At 43.1% G+C, this 24,000-nt stretch overlaps 1 protein-coding gene across 2 annotated transcripts in view; it reads right to left on the bottom strand.

Moving 5' to 3' along the window:
* The window catches only part of fat3a (FAT atypical cadherin 3a), a 238,291-nt gene that overhangs the window by 90,352 nt on the left and 123,939 nt on the right, over window positions 1-24,000 (bottom strand). For both annotated transcript variants that reach the window (XM_084065060.1, XM_084065061.1), the window contains exon 4: window positions 3,819-3,880. In XM_084065060.1, the coding sequence (XP_083921186.1) occupies window positions 3,819-3,880 (62 nt within the window). The remainder of the gene's footprint in view (window positions 1-3,818; window positions 3,881-24,000) is intronic.

Below are 24,000 nucleotides of genomic sequence, written 5' to 3'. Positions count from 1 at the left end.
GAGAAAAGCAGGAGAAAGCACTTATGATATTGGCAAGTCAAATGTACAGCATATAACGCTTAGTGTTCATTTATATTTTCTTTCAGAGAAAGTCTGACAGCTGATAAAGTGTGTTGTGGCGCATAGGGCTTTCAATGAATGATCATTAGCTCTGGCCCGTGGTGATTTAAACTGCTCTAAACGCTGTTTATTCGCGAATAGCAATTGCTGATAGTATCTAATAAACAATATTGTCTATCCATGCATGTAGGTATTACGCACCTTACCAGTTCTTCAATAAATTTACCGAGAGTGATTTGCGAAAGGGCCCCTGCCCCCCTCCTTTCCTGGCTCGCAATTGAAAGCCTAAACAGCCAACCGGAGAGCTCTACCTCCATCTCTGCCCCCGTCTCAGCTACCCCGCTGCTATCGACAGGCAAACATCAGACTGAGCTGGCTCGGTCATGGAGTGACATAACCATATTTATGGCCACATGCAGACACTTTCCAACACTTGCCAATGCTGACGTCGGGCCGGTTTGTGGGGGGCCTTTAGATAAAGTACAAAAAGGCTTACAAACTTTATTTGTATGAGTTCTTAGATTTTGTGGACACCTGCTCTTAGCTCAAGAGGATAAGAATGCTTCTTATGTCGTTGCTGAAGGTTATTTTGAGCAAAATTGTGTTTGCGACAGTATGATGAGATAGGAGGAAGGTATCAGAGACAATGCCTCGACACATCCATCTGGCTGCAAAAGCAGTTAAAAAGTTTTAAAAGATTCGACTTGCTTTCAAAGAGCTGTTTGGTTGATTCTAGAGGTACAGGTCAAAACAGCAGATGTTTGACTGCATTGATGTTGGTATATAATTTACGAGACAGCAAGTGCTTTTACACAATCACATCTATTTCAGTCTGAAGAGTGTACACATGAGGCTTCAACTTGAGGATTTTGCCGTGTACGATATGCATCACCTGCTGTGCTGATGTGCCTTCCTCTATCTCACAAAGTGAAAACAAATGCAAGTTTGTGACAAAGAAGACCTAAGATGTGGAGGAAAGTTTGCTGGAAAGTGCCACATTTTCCTAGAAACTCGAGCCAACTTCCAGCCTTCTGTGATGACTTGACAGTCTATGCCCCTTTATCTTCCTTTTGTCCCTGTCAGTTGCCTCCCCTCCATGTCTCTGGCAAATGAAAATTGGCCCACCCCACAGTCACCCTGACAACTGAACAACACAAGTTAGTAGAGAAGAGAACAAAATAATCCACATTAAGAGGCAGAGACAGAGAGAGAGGGAGAGAGAAGGTTCTTCCGGAGATGTGCAACTTATCCTCTCCTCCACATCTTTCTCAAACACGCACGCACGAACACGCATGCACACGCACACGCACACACACACACACACACACACACACACACACACACACACACACACACACACCTTTGAACTTGGAGTGTATGTGAAGAGCAGGCCTTTCTTCAGAGGCATCACTGAATCCTTTTTCTTGGACCTTTGATCGGAGTCCCTTCTCTTTACCCTTCAGCTACACTCCATAAAAAGGGTTAGATATCTAGCTGTTTCTCTTCTGGTCCTCTACACGTGTGTGTGCGTGTGTGTGCATGCATGTGTGCGTGTGCGTGTGCGTGTGCGTGTGCGTGTGCGTGTGAGCGCGCACGCGCACATATATGTGTGTGCGTGCCTGCATGCTTTTGAACTTTTTTTAATGCACTGCAAAACCTCTGGCAAATAAAGCAGTAAGAATGTGCACAGTGTGTACCTAAATTGGGGTTTCTTCTTACCTCTAGCTAGTAAACTGAGCTAACCTTCTGAGTATCAAGGCAAGGGTGCCAACTCTAAACTACCTTGTTATTCAATAAAAGAAAAGGCTGTGTTGAGATAAATCAGCACCTCCCTAAATACAAAACATTGTGACTATGGCAACAGAATATACATAGTCTTTCCATAGGTCTGTAAACTCTACCCATATATTGTCTGTACTTAAATCTATCACAAGTTTACCATCTGATGATACCCCATAAACCTTACACTTCAAAGCTCATTCATTCCAGACTTTGGCCAGCCTCTGGTTCAATAATTTGATTAACCACTTTCAACCTGGCAAACACAATCTTACTTTTCAAAATATCGGAAATAGCACATCCACAAGCTAAAGCACGCATCACACAGACAATATTAACTAGGCTACCCTTGAACTTGATTTGATTTAGATGAAACATGCACAAGAAGTGCAGCAACAGAGCCACAGGTCAGTGTCATAGAAACCATCTATCAGCATCATCTTGAAAATGCAATAACTGTGGAGTAGACTGGTGGTAAACACAGCAGAGAGAAAAATACTTGGTTGTGTTCAGTCCACGTCTGGTGTTTAGTAGACAATTAAGGCCTCATTACAGACAGGATACAATTTCACTAAAAGTTGACTCACTTGTTATGAGTCACGCACGCACGCACGCACGCACACACACACACACACACACACACACACACACACACACACACACACACACACACACACACACACACACACACACACACACACACACACACACACACACACACACACACACACACACACACACACACACACACACAGAAACGCACACACAAACGGCACACACACACTCAGAGCCACAATCAGAGGAAGCGAAAATAGAGATAGGTTTCTTCAATTATTGAATAATGGAGATGAACACACACACTCTATTCCTTCGCCACATACTTCAGACCCGCTCAATTTCACTACATCACCAACGTAATACCACCTCCACTGAGGACAACTAAGAGAGTCAAGGGTAGATGAAGGGGGAATGAGACAGATGGAGAAGGGATTTGTTCTCATCTAAGAGCTGGCAGGTTTTGGATTGCAGTAGCACTGCAGGGTATGATACTGTTTAACTGGAAAAAGTGCTCCTCGGAGCACAGGTCTCCGCCAAATCAGGTAGGTTATTGTGGGCCTGTCAGGATAGGACTCAGGGACGCGTGCTTCAAAATTTCACCGCACTCTATCTGGAGGCCGCGCCCCTTGAACCCAAACACGCCCCCCACGACTGTCTTGAGTGACAGCGCGTCCACACAAACACGCCCCGCACGGATGCTATGAGAACAGGCTATATATATCCATCGTGCGACGGCTTGTGGCTTGTTTCCATTGGGGTCCTTTGTACAATGCTATGCAAATAAACAAGTAGAAATATAAAATATGTAAAGTTACAGTAAACAGTTAAACTAAACTTCCATTCATAGGCCTCAGTGACAGGTAAGGACCCACTATGCAGGGACACACAGGAAACCAAGAGTTGAAGTAAAATCACACTTTACTTAAATATGGTAAACAGGAACTGAAGAACAACTTCACAGAGGGATCAAAACTGTAACTTAAATAACCACACTAGAACAAACTCCCGGGAAACATCGACGACGAACAAGCAACTCAACAAGATTGGCGAAATTCCGAACATTGCTGGCCCTGTCACGAATGCCCCTGTTCTGGCTGCCCTGCCCAAGATACGTCATAGTGCAGAGCTACCGGGAACAAAGGGCAGAGAGAGAGAGAAAAAACATGCGACACAAGGCCATATGTTCTGTGCACTAACTGGCTGAGCCATGGTACCCCTATTTTATGATATAGTTAACATGTAGTTAACATGTAGATAAAATACATAATTTACGCACACACAGTAGAAATAATACAAAGGGAACTATAAAGCCTGATTTATACTTCATCCTATAACTGTGTTGCCTGCCAAAAATAACTGATCTGAAGCATCACATTTTTCCACACATTAGGCTTGATTAGCTCTTATTAGAGGGTTCTTACCTCTAAGACGTGTTCAGCCTGTTGTTCACGGTCCAGTTTCCTGGAGGTGGTGGTGATCAAACCTAAGGAAGAGGAAAAAACATGACCATGTTAGAAAAGAGAGCACCAGTCCTGTGCCAATGCCAAATGAGCGTGCTGACATGGTAATTAGGTGTGTGTGTCCGACAGGACCTTGCACTTGATATGCTAATTATGCGGGCTCAGCCCTATTACTTTTCATTGTTTAGTCAGTATCGGTAATTATACCATGACAGAAACAATGAAAGTGAGTGAGAGAGAGAGAGAACCCAAATAGAGAGAGAGGGGGGCAACAGATATGATGTCAAGATCTGTGAAAGAGGCATAGAATTATAAAGTAATGATATGTACAAGGAAGGACATTAAGGGCAGCTAACGTGAAGCTGTGTAAAAGAAAAAAGGAAAAAAGATCTCAAGTCTTCCTGGTCCCCTCACAGCAAAACCCTCAGTGTTAATTTATTCAATTGTAACTCAGAGAGTGTACATTTGGTCATACTTGTGTAACTTTTTCAATTAAACTAATTTAATTTAATCTTTTATATCATTTTTCACTGGTGTATGCCATATATGGAGTAGCCTCGGAAACCCATGCCTTTTTTTTTGTTTCAAAAGAAAAAAAGCCTGGGAGAACCTTGCAGGAACGCTGGTCTTAGGACCTTGTTATCTCCTAACCAATCAGAGTGCTCCAAACCCAGGCGCTGGAATCCAGCGCCTGGGTTTGGCTCCGCCCTTCAAGACCATCGATTGGGCTCGTTCTTTCAGTCTATATATGGAGAGGTGGGCATCACAAACGTGTCAAAAGTAACATTCCCATTTCGTAGTTTCGTTTCGAACAGACTTCTGGGAATCGCAGTTCTAAGACCATATACGGACACCGTAATGGAGCTACAGTACCAGAGGTGTCACCAAAAAGACTACAAAGACTAAAGTTATACAGTATGACTTTAACAACAAAGATTTTCCTGTGCTGCTTCTTGCCTCTCCCTTCCTGGCTGCACAGCGCGCCTGGCTGGAACTCTCCTTCCTACAGGGACTCTCTCTCCATCACTCACACTATATCGACGCCATGCTCGACCTTATCTGTGGGTGTGGGCGCTGACTGAAAGCAATCTCCTCCTCAAAACATTGCCAGAACACGCATTTATTGTTTCATTCTTTTAATAATTTTTCTTCATATCCCTCAATGTCTCCCGCCCCCTTCCTTCACTACTGACCCATCCAATCTGGTGTGTGAGGGTGATAAATCAATGCAATAGTCTCTCACTCACGCACACACACACACACACACACGCAAGGCAAACACGTGATCGTACACTCACAGACACACACAAACAAGCAAACACACACACATGGAAGGATGCTTACATCCACGCACGCATTATGACGCATATACAGTATGTGTGTGCTAACACACACACACACACAAGCAAAAAAAACAAGTCCTGTGCATGAACACACACACACACACACACACACACACACACACACACACACACACACACACACACACACACACACACACACACACACACACACACACACACACACACACACACACACACACACACACACACACAGTAAGCAAAGAATGCTTACTCATACACATTCCGAACAGCACAATGTGCACTAGAAGCACTAAACAGAAAAGGCATTCTTTCATCCCAGCAGGGGGCTCAGAACCTTAAGGTGTTCGCAGCAGCGGCAGTTCATGTTCTACATTCCAAGACATGCAACCTTTATTCTGTTCAATATGCATGCAGCTAAGAAGTAAGATCAACTAGCTACAGTAGTTATTATTACAATTATTACACAATCGCCTGATGGCAATTATATGAGATAATCTCAATTATTTTGCATAATCATCATATTGTCGTAATGGTTTCCATGTTGAAAAAAGTTAATACGTTTTCAAACAATTAAAATAATTGCAGAAATAGCAGATCTACAAGCTTTGTTGTGACGCGTTGTGAGCTTGTAGATCGGCTACTTCCACAATTCTAAAAACATTTTGAAAGTATTAAGTTATTAAATATGTCAGTCGTTTCTTTGTATTTTTAAGTTATTTGTCATACCTGCCCTGTGCAATGTTTGTTTATGAATCCAAAAAGCAAAACAGAAATATATTTTTTTTTTGTGCCAAAAACAACAATAAAATCATTAATCACAATTATTTGTGTGACAATTAATCATCAAGTAAAATTTCACAATCGTAACAGCCCTATACTAGCTAGAGACTACCCGATAGCCATCACAAGCGCAATGCCAGTGAGTCCCCGGTTCGATACCCGGCCGGGCCGGACCATTTGCTCAATCATTCCGTTGCTCTCTCTCCACACATCCCGTCTCTCTAAACACACTGCGCTGTTGTAGGCATCGTTTCTGATCTTATATTACAGTATATATATATATATATATATATATATATATATATATATATATATATATATATATATATAAAACATCTTTATCTTCACACTCGCTAAATGTATATCCTGATGTATGGTTTTTGCTACAGTAAAGTAAGAGGAAGTGGGTAGCATTGTTATTCAGGTAGCATTTTTGTTTTGTACAGTTTAACTGTGTCGTGACATTTTCTCAAGGAGTGTCACAGCGGGAAACAGAGCCTCAAAGCGCCTCCAAAGCGTGAAAGTTGACAACGCCATATGCCTGTCAGTAACCATGCTTCAGTGCAATGTTAGCGCACGGCAATAGTTTTGTGTGTTTTCTGTGTGCAGTTGCCTGACTACTTATCAGTGAGGTTTGGGTAGATAATCCAGTCCAGTCCTGGTGGAAATGTTTGATGCTCATTTCGTGCTCAGCTACAATCCTGGGCTTTGCCCTCTAATCAGAGCCAGTGTTCGTCCTAATCCAAACCACTCGATATGAAGAGAGACAGTGTTTGCTATGCTATGTCTTTGCCAATCGAAAACTGTTTGTTCCATTTAGGTAATTGTCTCTTCTCCAAGACAGTTCTGCTAATAAAACAGTGCAGAGGAGAATTCAATACAACTTAAGCCACCCCACGTCAAAATCAAGGTTGCTGTATGTGCTTTTACTTTGGGTTCCGCAGCTCCAATGATCATTGTGGTTTATGTTTTGTGGCTCAGTCTCAAACCGCAACAGAGGTCTCTTGTTGGAAGGATGCAGGCTGTGGATATGGCAAACACATGACATCGCGGCATACAGGGGAGGTGGCGATGCGGCTTGCTAATGAGGCCGACACACCGCTCCGCTGCGCTCTAGCGGTACAATAAGATGAATTCCGCTTCCTGAATGGGGGGCGCGCACATGGCACATTTGGCATGTTATTTCTCCAGAGTGGGGCTAAGGCCTGCCAAACGTGGGTTTTGTTTTCATGGGGCATCAAACAAAGGGAATTAAATATGGAAAATGAATGCTCCCTGAGCAAGTTGAAAGGAGGACAAGTGCCAGATGTGTGTGTGTGTACTGATGTGTGTGGGGTGGTGACAGTTGTATTTTCTCTCTCTCTCTCTCTCTCTCTCTCTCTCTCTCTCTCTCTCTCTCTCTCTCTCTCTCTCTCTCTCTCTCTCTCTCTCTCTCTCTCTCTCTCTCTCTCTCTCTCTCTCTCTCTCTCTCTCTCTCTCTCTCTCTCTCTCTCTCTCTCTCTCTCTCTCTCTCTCTCTCTCTCTCTCTCTCTCTCTCTCTCTCTCTCTCTCTCATGGTGCCATATTGTCAGGGTCCAACCAACCCTTGACGTTGACAGAGTGGAGTGTTCTGGTGGCTCAAGCAGTTGACAACATAATCCCAAGTTCAAATTTGTCTCAGGGACCTGTGTCACATGTATGTCATCTCTTTACTTGACCCTTCCTCCCCTTGTCTCTCACAAATACAGTGGAGCACAAATAATCTTTAGGGGGCAGTGAGAGAGAGAGAGAGAGAGAGAGAGAGAGAGAGAGAGAGAGAGAGAGAGAGAGAGAGAGAAAGAGACCCACCTATTCCATTCCATTCCTCGTTTCTCTCTGCCAACACGCTGTTTGTCTTGACTGGTTGTTCCCTTTTCAAGCCAAGTCACAATTTTGGGTGTTCTCCTGTCTGTCCCCCCTCTACAGTCTCTATCTCTCTCTCTCTCTCTCTCTGAGACCGTTCCCCTTCTTTTGTTCGTTCTGTCTGCCTCTCTGTCTGCCTCATGGGGGCCAGGACACAGTCATCATTTCAGCTCATTTGTTCTGTTTTAAAGCTCTTGCCTGGCTTAATGAGTTGCGGCTTGACTGTCATTGTCTCCCCTCTGCACAGCGTGTATGTGTGCGTCGTTCTCTACTCGCAACACAAAATCAGGTTCTTAGTAATTAGTGGTGTTTTGTCCTCAAAAAGAAGTCACCATTGCTCTTTTGTGGCCACAGCTAGCACAAAGGAATGTCTGCTTTTTAATCTGTGTATAAACAAGTTAGTTATCTTGCTGATATTAGGCTATGTTGTGCGCACGTGCGGGTGCTTTGACCAATAGGAACATGCAAGAAAATTTCTGTGGTATTAGACATCAATACATAGAACGACTGAAGCCCAATATAGCCCAGTCAGATCACCTGGTAGATCAAAAAGAGGTGGTTGCCCACCCCTACCCTAGTGGTTGAATTAGAGTAAGGATTGTGTGTTTAGAGTTCAGCGGGTTAGAGTTCCTTGCAGGATCTGGTATGGATGTGTAGCTTACCGCAGGGGAAGCTACACATTCAAAGAGTGTTCATTTGACTCTCAGAGTACCCTTATTATGGGTACAGGAAGAAAATAAGTCACTCACCCCCTACAGTTTCTTTAAAGGCTTCGGTTCAGGTACTATTACATCCCCCCCCCTGGCGCCCAACAAAGGATATTTCAGAATAGCAGCAGAATAGATGTGAGAATAGATGGAGAAAGGGGGACTAACAAGAGTAAGGGAGCGGTGCAGTGTGTCGGCTAAATGGCGAAGAGCTAACAATCCCACTGGGGACTGGCGGAGACACTGGAGATGATTGTACAAGTCAGACTAGGCCTGTTGATGCTACGGTGCCTAACCCTGCAATTGTCCCCCAAAGCCTCCTAAAAAAGGTACACTGAGCTGTTTTTCACACCCCATTTAAAGAGGCTCAATCCGAAAACACCATATCGATCGCAGAGCAAAGAAATATCACTCAATATTTCAGAAATGAAGCTGAATGTCCTGTCAAAACAATTACTATTTTATAAGCATGTCTTTACACTGACAATGAAATGTATTGACAATACAATGTATTCATGTACAAAATGTACTTAGTTTATTTATTTATTTAACAAATGCAAAATGAATGTTTCTTTGAGGGCATTAAATCATATATGTGTCATAAAGCCAGAGCCATATTATTGTAAAGGCAAGGCATGTAGCTCTACATTAATTTATTTAAAATGGCTCTATGTCAACATTGGTATTGGAATGCTGAAGTTGATTTGAAGTCCTCTGCAGTCTTCTGAAACACCAATTTGCCTTCATCAGTGATGCCAAAATGTGCTCTAGTTATCAAATATCCTCTAATTTCCATATTTTGCAAGCATTCAATAATCATAATAAATAATGTATAATGATAATAATGCATTTTAAAACAGTTATGTGTTATAAGTGTTGATAAGCCTTTAATGTTTCATATCTGTCTTATATCAACCCATTTTGCCTGAACGTTAGTAAGGTCTTTTGTACATCATGGTGTATTCTATAATGGATGGAGTGTGGTTATAGCATTCCATAATATCTTGATGGTAGCTTATTGTCTGCTTAAATTAAGTAAGGATGAATGTGGATCTACATTTTGTTTATAAGCAAGTATATTATGTTTCAAACAGGTATTAGTGCATTACAAATTGCTGTCATTGTTTGCTACAAGTGAGAAACCAATTGGTCTATAAATACTGTATAACAAGCAAACAAAGTTACACCACATTTGCAATAGAAATACACCATTAATTTACTTGAAGCCAAAATTAGCTGTCATTAAGGCATTATGGCCTAAAGCTACCATCCTGGGGCTCCATCTTTTTTCAAGAAAGCTGAGCTGTCCAGAAATTAATATGATTTGGCTGTGCAAGAGGGCATCTTCACCATAACCTCCGACACAATCACAACGTCAGATCAATGGACTGTACAGCCAACACCGAATAGGAACATGTTCAAGGTGAGCCCAAGTTCAGCTGAGCTCAAACTAAATGTGATACTGTTGTGACAATATTGTTGGCCAGCCTGGGCTAATGATAAGGTGATGAGGGAGTTGGACAATGTTCAGTTTGTATTCCTACAGTGGACATGTCCAATCATGGCCACGCCAATGCCTAATAGGCTCTATGCACAGCAACCATATTGGACGGAAATAGGGCCTCTTCCTTACTTCCTTCACAGGTGTTACCAATGATACTAATGAAGGGTCTGTTCCATTTCGTGTAGCACAGTGGTTATCAAACCTTTTAATTTCAAGGACCCCAATAACTCTGAGAGTGTACAAATGGAACCAAATGGACCCGTTACACACCCGTAAGGGGCCATTTGGAACCCCCTCAAGTGTTTCCAGTGAGCCAACATGCACAATGTCAGCACAGACTCTGTTTGACCAGAATGGAACAGAGCCTTCATTAGTATCATTGGTAACACCTGTGAAGGAAGTAAGAAGAGGCCCAATTTCTTTCCAATATGGCTGCTGTGCATAGAGCCTATTAGGCTCCGTCATACAACGTTGTTGTACACCACGAAAGTAGCCCATTTACAAGGCCACGGTGTGTCACATCCTCTACACGTTTTCAGCTTGTAGAACGGCTATTTACGGCACGTGACAGTGTCGTATGATGAAGTATGAATTGGGCTTAAAGGTAGGGTAATTGATTTTCTTTAGTTAAAATAAGTGATAAATAGCTCAATATTCTGATAGTAGGCCTACTCATTGCTATATAGAGTGTTTGTTCAGTAACAGGAGTCTCCAACTCTCCATGTCTCTCCAGCTCTTTATTAATAGGTCGGGATACCAATTGTATCCAATCAGGATAGAGCTCAGACAGGATACAAATTAAACAAGTGAAATTGGAAGTGATGACACAAAGAGATGAGCAGACAAAATTGTAACTGGAACACAAAATTGAAGCTGATGAATGGGTACTCTCTCCTGATTGGCTGAAACTTTGCAATCCACCTGAAAATGTATTTTCTGTTTATTAAAGAGCTGGAGAGACAAGGAGACTCCTGTTACTGAACAAACACGCTATACTGTATCAATGATTACTATCAGAAAATTGTGCTTTATCCTTTTTTTTTAACCTTTTCCAACAAACAAAAAAAACTTAACCTACCTTTAAGTTGTTGCCATTGTTTGTTTGCTATTGCAAGATATTCCTGGAATAATTACTTTTCTCACGTCTATGTGCAAACTGTGCCACTCAGGCCAAGGTCTCCGTGCAAGCAAATTGTGTATTAGAGTATACAGTGGGTTAAGTTGTGGTCAACCTGTTCACACGTCAAATCAATATTGGCCTGAAATGCAGAGAACACCAATACTTAGTAATCCGTCATTGACTATTATGGTCATGCTAACGCTATGGCTTAAAAACTCAACCAATCAAACAAAATGCGTTTCATGCTACGGTGTGCCCTCAGGCAGAATGCTAACACAAACGTGCTAACAAGCCCATAGAGGGGGACTGCCAAGTCCTCTGTCTCGTTAGCGCCTAGCATTAGCATTTACACATCCTACTAAGTATGTGAATGAAAGTGACAGTGTCACTTGGCATTCGATAGCTGAACTCACAAAGTCTGTGTGACAGTGGCAGTGACAATAAATGGCTCATCAGTAAAAGTCAAACAAACTGCGCGAACCACACACACACACACACACACACACACACACACACACACACACACACACACACACACACACACACACACACACACACACACACACACACACACCATCTGTTGTTTGAATGGCCCCTCCAAAACACAATTAGGCGTCTTGAAAACAAACTTACACACACACAGTCAATTCCAAGGAACAAACACACAAACAAGGGTGTTCTGTCCAAACAGAGCCATCAAGCATAGTCTCAACACCACCCCTCCTGTCTCCCCACAAAAACATGTCAAAAGTAAACTGGTGACATTTCCCAAACTCTGGGCCATCTGATCGGCTGCTGGCATCTTCTGAAGAACAGCTGTATAGCAGCTGAAATAGCATTTTATTTGTGGAAGGCGTGATTACCGACGTTATAGACAATTAGCAGGAATCACAATAATAACAGCAATCACTTCAGCCCCAAGCTGGAGTATCAGGTGTGTTGATGACAGGCGCTAAGAATCAATCAATCAATCAACTTTATTGTCATAACACAATTACAGGTAACAGTGAGGTGAAACGCTATAGTTCATGCAGGCTTCCACGTTAGGCCAGTGGTGGAAAAAGTACTCAAATCTTTTACTTAAGTAAAAGTATCAATACTACAATATAGAAATACTCTCCGGACGTCCGGAATTCTAAATTTACTTGAGTAAAAGCACAAAAGTATTGGTATCAAAATGTACTTAAAGTACCAAAAGTAGAAAGTACTCATTATGCAGAATGTCCCATTTCAAGTTTTCAAATGTATAAAAATATTTTGAAAATAGCAGAGCTACAAGCGTACAAATGTACTTAATTACTTTACACCACTGTGTTAGGCAACAAAGGAGCTAAGGTAGCATGCCAAGGAGTAGATAGTGTTTGGCCAAAAAGGAGCTAATCACCATCCCAATACGGCACAAATAACGCACAAACACACATACATGTACAAATGCACACTCATTAACCTAATACTGTAACATGCAGTACACCTGCAGACACACGAGTGAGCCATCATAAGACAGCATGGCAGAGAGAGCATGCTTACAGTCAGTGGTGGAAAAGGTACTCAAATGTTTCAACTTAAGTAAAAGTATCAATACTGTAATGTAGAAGTACTCTGTTGTTACAAGTAAAAGTCTGGAATTCAAAATTGACTTGAGTAACAGTACAAAAGCATTGGTATCCAAATGTACTTAAAGTACCAAAAGTAAAAGTACGTAAATGTTTGAAAATAGCAGATCTACAAGCTCACAACACGTCGTGTTGTGAGCTTGTAGATCGGCTATTTTCAAATAGCCTAGGTAATACAATTGGGCTAAAGTGGTTAATGTATGTTTTATATTGTAATAATTTATATCTAGTACAAAGTAACTAGTAACTAAAGTTTTCAAATAATTGTGGAGTATAATAGTGGAGTAAAAATACAATAATTGCCTCTGAGATGTAGTGGAGTAGAAATACAAGTAAAGACAATTGGAAATACTTCAGTAAAGTAAAAGTACCTCAAAATTGTACTTAAGTACAGTACTGAAGTAAATGTCACTGCTTACAGTACATGCACTATTTTGTGCTCATGGACAGGGCAAGCATTTCTGGTGCTTTAGAGGTCTGCCTGCTTGGCAGCTTGTCCCCATGTCATCCTCCTGTCAGTGAGGAAATGAAGCCTGTCCCATTAGCAGGCCAGAGGAGCCAGTTTGATGAGAACCCAAGTCTTCACCTCACTAGTTTGACCACCCTAATCAGCTTCACTTTGTCTCAGAGTCGTGTGTGTGTGTGTGTGTGTGTGTGTGTGTGTGTGTGTGTGTGTGTGTGTGTGTGTGTGTGTGTGTGTGTGTGTGTGTGTGTGTGTGTGTGTGTGCGTGCGTGCGTGCGTGCGTGCGTGCGTGCGTGCGTGCGTGCGTGCGTGCGTGCGTGCGTGCGTGCGTGCGTGCGTGCGTGCGTGCGTGCGTGCGTGCGTGCGTGCGTGCGTCTTTTCTTGACACCTCCAAATGATTGTCTGACGTGCCAGCCAGACATTGCCCTGTGGCATCAGTTTGAGTTTCACCAGCATGGGACTACATCAGCGGTTACGGTGTAAAAGGAAATAAAACACATAAAATACAAAATGCTCAGAAAATAAGGGTACATTTTTATTCGTTCGCTCCGTTTCATGAATAATTAATGAAGAGTGAAAACTACCTTCTTTTTACGAGTACTATTTTTTTTCATGGCATTTCTGCTTTGTTATCTCTCAAGTTTCTCCCTCTGTCTTTTTATCCATCTATTAGGGTTTGTATGAGCCTTATGAATGAACCAAGTCACCATTAGTAACGGAATTATGCAACATTAATTCAAACACCTAGCAGACAAATGCGGCTTAATTGCCGTTGTGTGTTGCTTTGTTCCGGACAGTGAGATTTATCTCACATGGCGTCACTGTCGGGCAGAAACCTTGCACGTCTATATTTAATCTCTTTATGTTTTTTCATAAATAAATGCCCTATTTTATTTTAATTTTATACTTAGTCTTATGACAGTGTTGCACAAAAGTAGTGGAAATATATAAGTTCACAGTGCTTTGATGTGATGATGTGTTCTGAGTTAGTAGATATGCTATTTTTGAATATTTAACCAATAAAAAGTATTAACAGCTTGTGACAAAATAATAACTACACCGGAGCCACTGGAACACAGGTATTTTTTCCACCACTTCCTGATAAATTGGACATGCAAGGTTCCCAGTCGACAGCAACAGAGCGGAGCAGGAGGGGGAGGGTTTGGGAGAGTGAAGAGGGAGGTGGATGCACTTCAAACTGTAGATTTGACTAATTCGACTCGGTGTGGGAGATAGTAGATGTAGTATGTGACCAATGTGAAGAATGAAAAGAGATCTTGTGGGGGGAAAAAGCTGAAACATGCATGCAATCAGACAATCTAAACATCTCTAAAGGGATTCAACCCATTCCCTGAAGTTGGACCACATAACCAAATAACAACTGGCTTCCACTACTGTGTTGCACCTCTGCCAGTGTGCTTTTAATTTACAACACTATGAATCTGAAATGCTTTTCTCCAGAAAGAGAACTAGTCCTGTAGAAAAGCATCAATGTGACTGTAACAAGCCTCCATTCCTATGTGTGCAATGTAGACCAGAGATGGCTAGTGGGTGTGGAGAGTGTGTACGTTTAAATCCTGAGCGCTGATTTAACAAAGAGTGTGAAAATAGACCCAAACACTCTGACAGACGTCAACAGAGGAATATTGTGTCATTTAATATAATGGGCCCTAAACGGCTTCCTGATCAATCCAAAATGAACCCACATATCTCAAATGAAACAGCAAAATGAATGAAAGTGAAGCATAATAATTCACACAAATGAGAAGTGACCTTAATTAGCCTTGTTATTGTGTCTGGTAAAGATCAAGTCTCTACTTTAAAAGGGATGCATTTCCATTCTATAATGGATAAAGGTTGGCTTTGAAGAGCAAAAACGTGTCTTCGGGAAGCGAATGTATGTGTGTGCGAGCATGCATGTGTCTGTCTTATCATAGCCTGATTTACAGTGGTGCTCAGACCCATGCAGACCTGCCCTATCAATCTGGATGACACTTCATTGCTCCTTTTTAGTGGCTGTCTCCCCCCCACCCACCAGACCCACCCACATAGACACACATGCTGCTGTGCTGGCCATGGAAAGAAAAGGAAAAAAGGAGTGTACGACTGGATGGACGGACAGACAGACGGACGGACGGACGGACAGACAGACAGACAGATACTTAGATTCATTCATTCATAGATTCACAGATAGACTGCTTCTAGAGGAACATAGCCTACTGCTTGTTACATTTGAACCTACCAATAGCAAAAGCTTGGAAGTGAAACAAAAAGCGCCATAATTAAAACGCTTCAGAGTGTCTTTAAAAAGGATACTAGAGACAAGTCTATCGGCCTATAAGATTATGAGATATCTTGTGTGCAAAGTTGGTCTTTTGGCCCCGATGGTGGTACAAGAGGAAAGGTCTTGAGGTCAGTCAAAGCATGAATGCATGTTTAGCAGTGTCAGGGTTGTAATTTAGAAATATCCGTACAAGCAGGTTTCATGGCAATCCAACAATTAGATTTTGAGATATTGTGTGTGCTAGTGGAAATTTGGTCTAAAGGTGGTGCTAGATGAGAGGCCATGGGATCACCAAGATCAGTCAGGTTCATCCTCCGCATCAATGCACTCACCACATTTCATGGCAATCCAGCAGGTATAGTTTTCAAGATGTGTGTCTGCGTACATGCGTATGATATAGAGCAGTGGTTCTCAAACTTTTTCATGTCAAGGACCCCCAAATTGACACTTATTAGCCCGCAGACCCCCATTTGAAAAAGATATGACAGGGACCCCCCATAAGAGAAGATTTTTACAGCTCTAGCAGTGATTCTCAACCATTTCAATTTCAAGGACCCCCAGTTTGACACACATAAGGCTACGGACCCCCATTTAATGGCATTTCTATCTCTGGGACCCAAATTTATACTATAAAATCAATGTTAATTTAACTCTGAGAGTGTACAAATGGCACCAAATGGACCCGTTAGGGTCCATTTGGTTCCATTTGTCCATTTGGTTCCAGGGGGTCCATTTAGCTGCGGACCCCCTGGAACTCCCTCTAGGACCCCTGGGGGTCCCCGGACCCCACTTTGAGAACCAATGATATAGAGAGTGTGTATGTGTGTGCGTCTGAATATTGACTCGAAGTGGCATGTGGAGCATGCTGAGTGTGTGCTCACTGACAGACACCTCTGTCTGTGGAGAGTATTTTGTGTTTCTGAAATAGATCTGAATAGATTCCTTCCTCATCTATTCTTCCCATGCAGCCTTGGTCTAACAGACAGCATCAAATGTGTATTGATTTAAGACCTTCTCCTACCTCCCCTACTAGCTGCCACTCTGTTGTTCAGCCAATTACACTGATGAGGACAGATTGAAGAACTACGCATGGGCGAACAGGCGCACGCACACGCGCATGCACACGAGTACAAGCACACACACGCACGCACGCACACACACCTGACATTACACGAGGACCAACTATATTACAAACACAAAGTACACTCCTTTCACAAACAGGACAGTTTATCAATTTAAGGATGGATTTTATTACCCCTTAGAGTACTGAGACACCTTTTTCTTTTTTACAGTTGTATTTGTTTGCCGTATGAAAACTAGTCTTTCTGCCAGACATTTCTAACCGTTATACTTTCCATTGTAGTAACTCTCTTAGATCAGTGGTTCTCACACTTCTTTTAATTTCAAGGACCCCCAGTTTGGTATGTATTAGGCCACGGACCCCATAACACTGTCAGGGTTACAACCCCATAAGGGCCCCTTTTGGTTCCTAAATATCAATCATTTTGCTGGGGACCCCCTGGAACTCCCCAGGGACCCCTGGGAGTCCCCAGACCCCACTTGGATAACCACTGTCTTAGATGATGTAATAAACCTAATGCACAGGCCCTAATAATCTGTCACTCCTCCTATTGTCAGATATCACAGTTGCCCCAGGTACACCACTCCAGCACCTGACATAACTAATAGATTAATCCATTAAGACCGGGAACGCATCTGTGTCATTTTAAGATTTCTTTGGCTATTCAAAAATAGCAGATATACATTTTTTTTTTTATCGTGGAACATTTTGCAAATCTTTGAATATATATATATATATATATATATATATATATATATATATATATATATATATATATATATATATATACGTTTTAAAGCTAACATTTTAACTCCGATCTGTGCTTCTGGGGATCCCTGGAACAACATATTTTGAGATGGGTGTCCGCGGCCAAATACATATCATTTTGGGGTCCTTGACATGGAAAAGTTGGAGCACCACTGATATAGCAACATACTGTTAGGATTTAGAAAACACTTTTAGATATGTATTTGGCCGCGGACCCCATGTCAAAATGTTTTGTTTCAGGGACCCCCCCCCCCCAGAAGCAAAAATTTGAGTTACAAATGTTTGCTTTAAAAAATATATATATTCAAAGATTTGCAAATTCTTTCAAGATTTTTCAAAAATAGCAGATATACAAGCTCATAGCACGGCACATAAAGCTTGTATATCTGCTATTTTTGAATAGCCAAATAATAAAGAAATGACACAGATGCGTTCCCGGATTGAATGGGTTTAATTAACAGTGGTGGCAGAAGGGGATACAATGCTATGAACGCATACTGTGGTATAGCAATAGAGGACACAGTAAAAGGTGGCAAAAATAAAAGTGTTAACAATCACTCACATTCACAGAGTTTACTCCCCCCACTGCTGTGAGAGGTGACTTTTATACAGCAAACATTACTGTTGAGAGTCAGAAAAGCAAACTTAGAAAAGGGGCAACTTGGGAAAGCGAGCGAGAGAGACGAGGTGTGCAGGGTTCAAACCGCGAGGAAAGAGCAGCGAGGAGAAAATAACAGATGTAAGTGCCCTCTTGACACATTTGCAGTGCGGTCTGTTTTGGAGTTAGAGAATTACTGCTGAGACAAGCAAACAGTGAGAGACGTGCCAGCAGAGAGGTATAGGGAGAGAGAAGAGAGAGAGGGGAAAGTTACAATGACCTATTGCATATGCCATGAAGGCAGGCATCCCTCCGCTGCACAAACACAAAGTGCCCTTGGACGGCAGAACATCAGCCAACAAATATGACCCGTTCTTGTGTGTCAAGCTCCGAATGAGTCATATTCTAAAGCGTGGTACACCCTGAGTGCAGAGAGATCATCATCTGGTCTGTTTGCTTGGGGGGGGGGGGTAGCTTTGTTGTTGTTGAAGATAGAGCCTTGAAGCAATACAAGGTTGCTACATTATGACATGTGGGACAAACAATATTCCATCTCTTGTACTAGTGTGGCGAGTGGGCGGCGCACACTGTATCTCTGACTTTGTTTTCGCTCGAGATAAACGAGGGGTCTCTAGAGTACACAGCACGACCCAATTGAGGGTCTTCTTACGTAAATAATGCACACTGCATAACAGTGTTTCTGGTGGCTGGTTTACCACTGGAACAAAAATGATTATTATTCGCTTTTTGTGTTGTTTACCAAAATATATGAAATGGCAATATGCCTCATTTGAAGTTATTCTCTGTCCTCAACCCCAAACATCTCTCACAACCCACTTTTCAACGGACTTTGAAAATCCGTTATTAAATGTTCCAAAGCAGTCAGTGGTCCTCAAAGTCCAGGAGATCCTGACATGGACTACTTTGTAACAAAATGGACCCTTATGGGTCTGTAACTCAGAGAGTATACAAATGGAACCAAATGGACCCTGAAGGGTTGGTCCTTGAAATTACCAATTGTAGTAGGACCAAAAGAATGGCCATCTGGTTCTACATGGAACCACTAGTTACAAATCTCAAGTTTATTTAACCACGTAAGCCCTGTTTTATACTTCGTCATAGGGGCAGTGTTGTGCGGCAGGAATAGACAATTTTGGCCTGGACCGCTGCCTTAGCAGTCCAAAGTAGCCTGACAGTGTGTCGCGGGTTTGAGTCCCGATCCCGACGGTGTTTGCTGCATGTCACTCCCCATCTCTCTCCCCATTTCGTGTCAGACTACTATCCTGTCAATAAAGGCACAGAAGCCAAAAAAATAAATCTTTAGAAAAATAAATAGCCAATTCAAGCTTACAACGTGTAGCAGGGTGATGCATTGCGGGCTTGTAGATCTGCTATTTTTAAAGATTTTTGAAAAATCTTCACCTACTGTATAATGACATGTTGAGTTAAAATGATTCAAAAATATCAAAATGTCTTCACTTTTTTCCCAATAATCTTTTGAAAATAGCAGATCTACAATCTACAAGCTTGTAGATCAGCTATTTTCAAATACATGTGTATAGGTTTAAAGTGCTCATGTGTTAGTTGCTTCTTTTGGGCTGCTTATTTCTCTCGCAAAGTCTGGCAACGCTGGAGGCGAGTCAGGACAACTTAACAACAGCAGTCGCACGTCACTGTATACTGACACCTCCGGAAAGGCAGAGCCTCTATAGCAGGCAGCGTGGCGTGCTGTACTGTACCTACAGTAGCTAGCATGTGGCTAAGGTGGGTGATCTTGTGGTTTGGAGGCTGCTGCCGCGCTAGCATCAGATAGCAGCCATCTGGATGGGTTAAGGGTGTTTAATTAGCGACATGCGGTAAGCGGGCCAACGCCGCAGTGCGTCTCTGCATGCGGTTGATATCGCACACCTGGGCTGCGATGACGCGCACGCGTGTGTAGGGGGGATGTGCGTGTGTGTGTGTGTGTGTGTGTGTGTGTGTGTGTGTGTGTGTGTGTGTGTGTGTGTGTGTGTGTGTGTGTGTGTGTGTGTGTGTGTGTGTGTGAGTGCGATACATGGAAACAGAGAGAGAGAGAGAGAGAGAGAGAGAGAGAGAGAGAGAGAGAGAGGCAGACAAACGGAGAGATAGAAGGAGAGGAACATTCACCGTGAAAGAGCAATAAATACAGAGCAAGCGAGAATGATGGCAGAGCACGTCTTCAGGTCATGAATGCAGATGTAGGCATCATTCATGTGATGGCAAGACGGAGACAGAGAGAGACACCGTGAAGGGGGGAAAGGGGGGGGGGGGGGGGGGGGTTGGGGCAATGTGAAGGGGGGGGGGGGGGGGGGGGGGGGTTGGGGCAATGTGAAGAACCCCTCAGGGAGAGAGAGGAGCGTGAAGGGCAGACGGGTGGTATAGAAGAGAATAAAGGGTGAAATCACAATACTACACAATACTACTACTAATAATAACTTCAATAGCAATCTTTTCCAGAGCTCAAGACTGCGTCACAGAGCCACACAGATCAGTTGAGAGACAGCCGATCGAATCGACAGAATAAGGAAGGGGGGGTGGGGGGGGGTGGGGGTTATATTGAACTGGTGTAATATAGTGTCATGTAAGAGGGGAGGTACCACAGTGGAGCAACAACACTTGATGGGATGAAAGCAGTAAAGAAAGAGCACAAATCTCACACAATGAGACACATTTGTTAATGGGACAGACGTGCAGTGTGTGTGTGTGTGTGTGTGTGTGTGTGTGTGTGTGTGTGTGTGTGTGTGTGTGTGTGTGTGTGTGTGTGTGTGTGTGTGGGATAGAGTTGATAGGAGAGTGTTGATTACCATATAGATCGGTTTACTGAAGCCTAGCTATGAGATGAGGGGGGGGGGGGGGGGGGGCAAGAAAGAAAGACGAGGGGATCGACGGAAACAGGCAATGAAAGAAAGAGTGAGAGATAAATGGGGGTGAAAAGGCAGGTTAAATAAAGGGTAGAATTCTAGAATTCTATAAGAAGAGAAGAGGGGGGTGAGAAGATGGACTCAAATAATTTCCCATAGTGTCTGATGAGAGCTCTAGTGAGCAGCATCACATTGTGTGCATCCATTAATCTAAGGCACACTGCCGCAGTCGTCTGCAAAAGCTATTTATTCAAATAAAAGTAAAACAATGACACGGCTTAGGAAACAAAATGACAAAAGAAAGGAATGAAAAAAGTTGTGGGGCGGGGGGGGGGGGTCGGGGTAATCTTATCCCCAACACACACACACACACACACACACAAACATTTCTCCTGTGAACCATCCATTCACAGTCCAACCAGGCACAACATGGTGTGCTGTGACAGGGGCTAGCAAGGCCTGATTAACGCCATAGCCTCTGGACAAGACCGCATCTCGACCTCTCTGCCGCTGCACAGGGACTGCTTATAGCCGGCACTCACCAGGGAAGGGAAGGGAAGGGGTAGGTGTGTGTGTGTGTGTGTGTGTGTGTGTGTGTGTGTGTGTGTGTAGTCTTGTACTTTTATCTTGATCAGGACCAATATCTCCTCACAAGACATCGCGGATAGTTCATTTTGTACATTTTTGTCCTACAGATTTTTGTCTTATTTTAGTTTTAGTTTTTTGGAGCCTATGGATGTGTTTAATGTGATGCGTGCGTGCGTGCGTGCGTGCGTGCGTGCGTGCGTGCGTGCGTGCGTGCGTGCGTGCGTGCGTGCGTGCGTGCGTGCGTGCGTGCGTGCGTGCGTGCGTGCGTGCGTGCGTGCGTGCGTGCGTGCGTGCGTGAGAAAAAAATGGAAGAAAAACTGTGAAGCCTTACACACACACACACGCACGCACAGACTGCAGACAAACATGCAGAGTCACGCACACAGAGCAGTGTGTCTGCATTCTCTCCCATCATGGATGTACTGTACAACGTGGTAGACCGTTGTATCGATTTCCATTTGCAGATCGACCTCCTTGGCCCCCACTCCATCTCCTGACACCTGATCTACGAGGCCTTCCGGAAAATTGTCCCGTGTTACGTGCTTAATTAGTGCCATCTTCCCATCTCCACAGGCACATGCAGCGATCAATTACTTGTGCGTTAGCGCAACTGAAAACCCTTCCCTGTGCCCAGTCAATGAATACCGACGTGCACAGACGCAGGGACACGTGCCACGCACTCGAAAAGCACAAAGAGAGAGCTCTTGTCTTAGCCTTAGTTTTGTAGTAGCCAGACAATTAGATCTGGGGGCTATTGCAAACTATATGTTAAGGAAAAAATGTAAAGTTATTATGAAAATAATAATAAAATGCTCGCACACTGTAGGGCTCCAATGATAAAATGCTTTTATTACACCAGAAAAAATCTGTGAAAATATTTCTGGTGCAATAACAGCACTTTATCATTGGAGCCCTACAGTGTGCGAGCGTTTTATTATTATTTTTTATAATAATCTTCCCATTTTTACTGCACTGATCGTCGCTCAGCACCTGCCCAATTTTGTGGGTTTGAGATGTGCATGTCTTCCTTCTTTTTCAAACTATGTGTTAAGGACTGCCCCCTAAGACAAAGATAAAGTGTGACAGACATATGAAATGACCAACTATGGACCAACCAGACTTCCACTAAAGCCTAGCCAGTCAGACGTACACCTGAGATTTTCTCTGGCAAAACCTGGACATGCTGTCTTGTGATTCAGACTGGAATTGATGACTACAGATGGCGGCTCTGACCACGTTAGACTACTTATGGGTCGGCAGACAACATATTCCAAACCGTCCAGTAGGTACAGCATGTCTTCTTCTTCTTTTCATGTCTTTGAAGCATGTGGTTATAGGACAGTTTCCCATTTCTTTACACGGTATGTGCAATGCACTAGAGTGTGTGTGTGTGTGTGTGTGTGTGTGTGTGTGTGTGTGTGTGTGTGTGTGTGTGTGTGTGTGTGTGTGTGTGTGTGTGTGTGTGTGTGTGTGCGTGTTAGGGGCAAGATTTTATAAATCTGTTCCCCCGGGTACCCATCTTTGCTGAAGGACCTTAATCAAATCCCAGGATAGCAGGGTTCTCTGTGTGTGTGTGCGTGTGTGCGTGTGTGCGTGTGTGGCGCGTGTGTGTGTGTGTGTGTGTGTGTGTGTGTGTGTGTGTGTGTGTGTGTGTGTGTGTGTGTGTGTGTGTGTGTGTGTGTGTGTGTGTGCGTGCACGCACGCGCGTGCGTGCGTGCGTGCGTGCGTGCTAGTAAACTGGCAACACCAGACTGCCAGTTCTTCTGAGAAACACATTTCAAACACAATAAAACTGTGGCCTAACAAGCGTGTCAAAACCACTATCAAAGCACTTCAAGATCAAGAGGATGTAATTGTCACTTACTACAGGTACAGGCAGCAAACGTTGGAGGGACATGTTCTACAGAGACCGTGCTAACACAACAATACAATCATATTCTATTGATGGCATCTGGAATTATCTTGTTGTATCATAACAAGATAATAAAAAGTACAGGTAGAATGGCAGGTGTGATAAACCTCTTAAGACAGGTCGGATGTCTTTAGCAGCAGTGTCAAAATGCGCAAGAAGCAGAAGGCATACATATATGCATCTAAATTTATTTCACCTGTCCATATACATTGTGAAAGTAACATATTGAGCAGCTCAGGATTCTCCCCCTACACGCACGCACACGCACACACACACACACACACACACACACATCACTTTCTACAGCTATATCAATACTCTTTTTTTTCTGGACATGATGAGATTATATCCCCTGACACCCCCCCCCTCTCTCTCTCTCTCTCTCTCTCGAATCAGCTTTTGTTTTTCTTCATGTCATCGCTGCATTTTGCATCATCCTCTGGCTCCCCTTCATCTCCCCCCTAAAATAACTCGCAGCTTCTCTTCCCTTCTTGCATCATCTGGCCACTGGCAGCTCATGCCTTCTCTAACGTCCTCCTTTGAGTGCACTGACCTTTCATTTCATTCAGAAACCTCATTTCTGCTGCCTCTTTCAGTTTACCTCCCACTCCCTCGATGCTGCCACTCTAGTGAGCAACCT

The sequence above is a fragment of the Gymnoscopelus microlampas genome (assembly GCF_963454915.1).
Source record: "Gymnoscopelus microlampas genome assembly, chromosome: 8".
NCBI lineage: Eukaryota > Metazoa > Chordata > Actinopteri > Myctophiformes > Myctophidae > Gymnoscopelus > Gymnoscopelus microlampas.
Note: the sequence above shows the minus strand (reverse complement) of the source record. Positions and strands in the feature narration are given on the sequence as shown.